At 36.2% G+C, this 6,051-nt stretch overlaps 1 protein-coding gene across 1 annotated transcript; it reads left to right on the top strand.

Moving 5' to 3' along the window:
- Window positions 1-3,861: 3,861 nt before the first annotated feature.
- LOC126876772 (omega-amidase NIT2-A-like) lies at window positions 3,862-5,207 on the top strand. Its single transcript, XM_050639653.1, has 3 exons — window positions 3,862-4,040; window positions 4,441-4,609; window positions 4,885-5,207. The coding sequence occupies exons 1-3, from the start codon at window positions 3,957-3,959 to the stop codon at window positions 5,016-5,018; spliced, it is 387 nt and encodes a 128-aa protein (XP_050495610.1). The 5' UTR covers window positions 3,862-3,956; the 3' UTR covers window positions 5,019-5,207.
- The last annotated feature ends 844 nt before the right edge of the window (window positions 5,208-6,051 follow it).

The raw sequence follows: 6,051 nt of genomic DNA on the forward strand, positions 1-6,051 counted from the left end.
AGGAAATTTGGAATAAGCTATTTTGCATTCGGCGTTCTTAATCACTGGCATTTGTACTTCCATTAATGCATTAGGTCGTGGTCGTCCTACGAAGAAAATAAGAAAGATATTTAAGACTGGAACTATTTAATTTTATTATAAAATTGATATCACTTACTATATCTTAATGCTCCCGATCCAGCAACAAGGGGGTTATAGCCGACGAAGTTGCTCTTTCGTAGGGGCTCTTTCGTACAAATGGGATATACGTACCCTGAAAAATAAAAAAATAAATGAAAATGCAGGAAACTAATGACCAAAAGTATGAGAAAGAATTATACACGCTTTATGACACAATATATGTGTACAGTAAGAAATTTCAGGATATGATACTTCAGTAATACTCAATAGCATATATATATATATATATATATATTTGAGGACTTACTCGAAAATGGCACCTCCTCCACCAATCTAAGAATGGCAATATTATGATTGTGTATGTTTTCTATTCCATCCATATGTGCACAGTGTGCTGCGGTCAAAACATGCCTAGCCGATATCAGGGAACCTCCGCACTTCCATAGTGGTTTGTCTGGGTTTCGGGGATTACGAAAACCTAATGCAGCGATTCATGGCCAAGCGCCTAAAATGCAATAGTCATAGTTGTGAATATACATAATTTTTTCTCACATAACGAGTAACAACGATTATTACCTATTCGAAATTCGATCATACAGCAGACGATAAGTACATACGTACAAATACTCTGAAACAGAGATTTGATAAAGACAGAAATTAAATTTTTATTCCAGTGGAATACAAATTATTAAATAATTCTATATAATTTCTATTTGAACTATACTGAACTATAAAGTTCAAACGTGTAATTTCTGCCCTAACAGTTTTTGATCTCTATCCATATTATTACTCCTATATCAATTTTTTATTTCAAGCAAAAAGATACTCTTCCTAACATGAAGTAAAAGAAAGAAATAATTCAAGTTAATAAGTAAAGTTACTACCGATAAAATCATAGCATTATTATTTAGTCTAATTGAAATGTACATTGATGTGCTGTTTAATGCCTTTAAAGTTCATTCTTTGCAGTAAATGGCTTATTATTAATCGGAAAGAAAGACATAAAACGTACCAAGTTCAGCTGGTTTACCATCGACCACCCTGGTATGAGAGACGTTGCTAAAACCTCAGTATGGTGGTCGCAAAGCCTTATACTTATACACAGTTTTTATTAAAATTTCTCTCTTCTCTTTGTTTGGATCGTTCGGACAGCAAACGATCGTAACATTGCCCTGGTATCTGCACACTGATCGTCTATAAAAATCGGTGGCTGTACGGTACTGTATCTGCCATATTTCTTGCAGAGGTTTACATTTTCTGTAGTCAAGGCACCTGCCTTCTTGATTGTCCGGTGTGGTACATTCTGGATCAAACAATTTTAAAACATTTATACAGTTCAAAGATGCGTAAGAAAGCGACACCGATTACTCAACTTTCGAAGTAAAAAGCCGATCGAGTCCACCGGATTGCCCTACAGACACGTATTAATCCGTAAGAGTTAGTCATCATGTTGATAATAATTATCTAAAGAAACTTTTCACGTGAAAATATAAAATTTTAATTGATTAGATATTGTGTTAGCCATACTTAAGAAAGAAAATGAAAATGAATGAAATGAAAGAAAAGGACTACCTTCAACCTCATTTTTTAAATAAACACTTTGTCAGTTTTGCGGTAAATAAGTTCTTAGGAATTCAGGACAGTTTTTAGTGAATCATTTTGTTTCGACCGTTCGCGGAGAGACGCGATCGCGAGATAGCACGTCAACGAGAGTTGTAATTTCCCGTTACGATTAAATAATCGACGCCACGAACTGATCAGTTCAGTAGTTCAATGAAATTCCACAGAATTAACACAAATAAATTAATGTTTATTTCAACAACTTATTAACTAGAAAGATATAAATGGAACAAAAAAAATGTAACTGCGTTTTGGTTGATAAGTAATGCGCGACATACCACCTGTGTTGACGGTTCGACTTCTCGAAAAGTTCTGAACGCCTTTCGATTTTTTTCGTTTTTTCTGGAAGGCGACCCCCACTACGTTCGGATCACGCCACATTCTTTTACGCGAGGTAAAATAACGACCACGAGTCGACGTTTCTGGAAGTCGCCCTGCTTAATGAATCATGCGCTTGCCACTACAATGTTTGTTTGCCGGGCAGACGCGACGGTCCGTCTGCGACATTATAGTGCCGCGATCGATAGTTAAGAATATGACCTATGGTAAGCCGCATGGCGTAACATTCTCCCCCCGTTGAGAGGGTACCGATCAAACTAGCGAGGTGTGGTTGAAGTTCCCATCTTATTTCGTCTCGGTGGCTAGTTGTTCGGGTTTCTCGAGATCGGGTTGAATTGGCAGTGGGACAAGCCTTTTGACGCCCCGATCCAAAATGCTTTTTGCCGTCTGAACTGTAGCTGTCCGGATGACACTGTCACGACCGGCATACTTCAAATCCGACGGACTGACGATAGAGATAAAGCACTCGGCGACAATGTATATCGCTGAAGTGCCTAATGAACCATCAACATCCCAACGGTCCTTCCACCGAAGGTTCTAGAAGAAAGAGCACGTGGCAACGGTCGCGGACGCCTAGCAAATGCATGGACGGTGGGGATGTTGAGGGATGACAAAAGAAAGTAATCGGATCCGATCGAAAGTAAAATCATAAGAGTCAGTCTTAAAAAGTCACGCCCAGAGTTCGGAAGTAGATTGTAAAGTGTATTGATGTTAGAAAAAAAATAAAGTTTTCTTTTTTTTATTTTTTACCTCAAATTCCTTTTTTATTTTGTTATTTTACGTGACAACACCATCGGCGCCTGGATGAACTCGGCCCAGAGGCCAATGCATGGAGGGAACGTTGTCCTCTCTGAGGATGACGATTGTGCCCTTTTGGATGCTGTGTCCACCCTTGCTCCATTTATTGCGGTTGGTTAGCTCGTTCAAATACTCCTTATGCCAGCGGTTCCAAAAATGTTGTTTAAGCTGTTGGATATGCTGCCATTTGGAGAGTCGGTTCGATGGAATGTCTCTGAAATCTCGATCACGTAAGCACATTAATGAATCGCCAATGAGGAAATGTCCGGGAGTGAGGGCTAGGAGATCATTTGGATCGGTGGAGATAGGAGTTAGCGGGCGGGAATTGAGGACTGCTTCTATTTCTATGATAAGAGTATTACGGTGTTAAGCTCATATGTTTCTGTTTCTCCACTCGCGCTGCGCCATAATATCCTTTGATATTTCCGATCCTCTGGTCGTACGAGGAATTGCCGATACATTTTCTCGATCTCGCCAGTGAGTACGTACTGATGAGCGCGGAATCTAATTAATATACAAAATAAATTGTGAATTGATTCGAGAATATAGGATTTCCCCATTTTCATGATTATCGTGATTTTTGTATAAATATATTTTTGAAGATACTAATAATTAGGTACTTATAAATTAGTATTATCAATTATTTTGCATTTATAATTCCGCCTCTAGTATAAGTGTTAATTGAAAACTAACTTTATGTTTCAAAAAGTACTAGCAAAGTCGTTGAGTAACAAGCCACTGATGCTAACACAAATAGCATTGTCGTAATTAAATATTTCTAAATATTCATTTTTCATTTTGAACCTGTAGAAACAATTTATTATATATACTATTAGCTAAGTAATTGCATATTTAATTAAGTCGAAATATAAAACTTAGTTATTTTAATAATTTAAAAAATAAAAAACTGACAAACATTTCAATTTAATTTATGGTTGGAACAAAAGACATTTCATTAATTGAAATATTGTAACGCAGAGTACTTTCCAAAATACGCCGAGAGTATTCCTGATGGTGAAACGAGCGTTGCTTCATCGAACGCAGCTAAAGAAAACAACATCTATGTAGTTGGTGGTACGATGCCTGAAATAGAGGGCGATAAATTGTACAATACCTGTACTATTTGGGGTCCCGATGGAACTTTGATAGCAAAACACCGAAAGGTAAGTAATATATTCCTTTATGGCTTTGAATTTGAAAATATTGGGGCGAAGAAAGTGACTCTATCTAGGAATAATTTAGGAATATACATATGTACATACGTATACTATAACCAATTCTATAATTTACGGTTTATAAAATACGTTATGATACGGGAAACGCCCATTTTTGTTGTAATGTGTTTGTGTTGTATAAATTTTTCAAATACTTAAAATATTATTATACTTATTTTTTCTCCTTTTTAAACATTATTAAATGATAAGATTTTTTAATAAAAGAAAGTGATAAAAACGCTGTCAGTTATTAAATAAAAAATAATTAAAGTTTAGGAGTTGGTAACTTTGATATTAAATTACAAAAGTTGCAGCAATAGAATTAGCGACTACATTTTTATGTTATTAGGTACATCTATTCGACATCGACATTCCTAATAAGATTACTTTTCGAGAGAGTGATTCACTCAGTCCTGGTAACTCCCTAACGACGTTCGATGTGAAGGGCTGCAAAATAGGTATTGGCATTTGCTATGATATTAGATTCGAGGAAATGGCACGCATTTATCGGAACAAAGGTACAGTAACTTAATCGATCAATACTTAACTAGCAAAAAATTAAATATCTTTCTTAAATATATTCTATATAAAATTAATATAATCTGTAACTCTGTATAAACAGAAGCTTAATTTAAAAAAACCAGTATATTTGCTGAAAATGAAACAAATAAAAGAATTAAAAGCACAATAAGAGGACTGTCCTCGCATATTCAGAAATGATGGAATGTGAACCGTGCAACTACGAAGTTAATTGGTATTCGGTAGCTTCATATTTCCTGCTTCTCTGGGTTAGGTTGCCAAATGCTGATATATCCAGCGGCATTCAATATGACCACTGGACCACTGCACTGGTCATTACTTCAGCGTTTCAGAGCGAATGATAATCAATTATACGTTGCCTGCATATCACCGGCTCGTGTTCCTTAAGCAAGTTACGTCGCATGGGGACATACACAGTTGACCAATCCCTGGGGAAAGATTCTTTACGATTTGGAAACTCAAGAGAATATGGCAGTCACCGATATCAAAAAAAAAAAAAAAAAAAAAAAAAAAAAAAAAAAAAAAAAAAAAAAAAAAAAACTGGCGAACCGTGTGTTACCACAACGAGACACGCGATGCTATTTGTCGCTTTAAATTGTGCCGCAACTCGTTTTTGAGATCTTTGCCAGGGGCGCGTTAAAACATGCTGAAAATATATTTCTGGCTTTTCTGGGGTTTAACTGAAATATGACAAATAACGTTGTAAAACATATGTACTTATGACTTACAGAGTAATTGAGTGTACAAAATATATAGTATACAAAATAGCCAGCGATTTAGGGCTTTAAAAGATCAAAAGGAAAGAAAAGGAAAGAAAAGAAGAAAGATAATATATTGTGGCAGTCTAAGTCGATCTAAGAAAATAGATAAAGGGAGGGAGGGGCAAAGCTAGTTAATCTGGAAAGAATCCAAGCGTCAATTTCAAGCATTTACAGAGAATCAAGCGGGCTGGTTAAAGTCGTGAGTTGAGCAATTATCCCGCGTTAGGTTCAATCAGGTTAGTCCCACGCGAAATTGATCCAACCATGCGAAAACGAGTGTATTCTGATTTCTGTCGCAGATACTTCTGGCTAGTGCAGTACCTACACGGTGGTTGTTGAAATAGCCGCTTCTCATCTATTTTCCCTAGCGCGGACATCATCCTTTGATCCCTTACGACTAACGAAGTTTTCTAAGATGTACGGCAGTTTGAGATTCTACTTGAAAATGATCATGATTGCGGTCTGTGTGTCGTCTGCTCTTCTTTTTGTCCTTCCGTTAAAGACTGGTAAGTTGATACTGATTAATTATGCGATCGAAACCCTATATAATGGCTACAAAAATGCCGCTAATATAATATTCCTTCTTTCTTGTATCTTCTTTCTTGTATCTTCTTTCTTGTATATATATCTTGTATATATATATATATATATATATATAT

Source organism: Bombus huntii, unplaced genomic scaffold, assembly GCF_024542735.1.
Source record: "Bombus huntii isolate Logan2020A unplaced genomic scaffold, iyBomHunt1.1 ctg00000093.1, whole genome shotgun sequence".
In the NCBI taxonomy this organism is placed as follows: Eukaryota; Metazoa; Arthropoda; class Insecta; order Hymenoptera; family Apidae; genus Bombus; species Bombus huntii.

Excerpts from the sequence above, each read along its gene's own strand:
- LOC126876772 (XM_050639653.1), top strand. The coding sequence starts at position 3,957 with ATGCCTGAAATAGAGGGCGATAAATTGTACAATACCTGTACTATTTGG. Across the intron at positions 4,041-4,440 it reads TGATAGCAAAACACCGAAAG|GTACATCTATTCGACATCGA; the intron begins GTAAGTAATATA and ends TTATGTTATTAG. Across the intron at positions 4,610-4,884 it reads ACGCATTTATCGGAACAAAG|GTTGCCAAATGCTGATATAT; the intron begins GTACAGTAACTT and ends TCTCTGGGTTAG.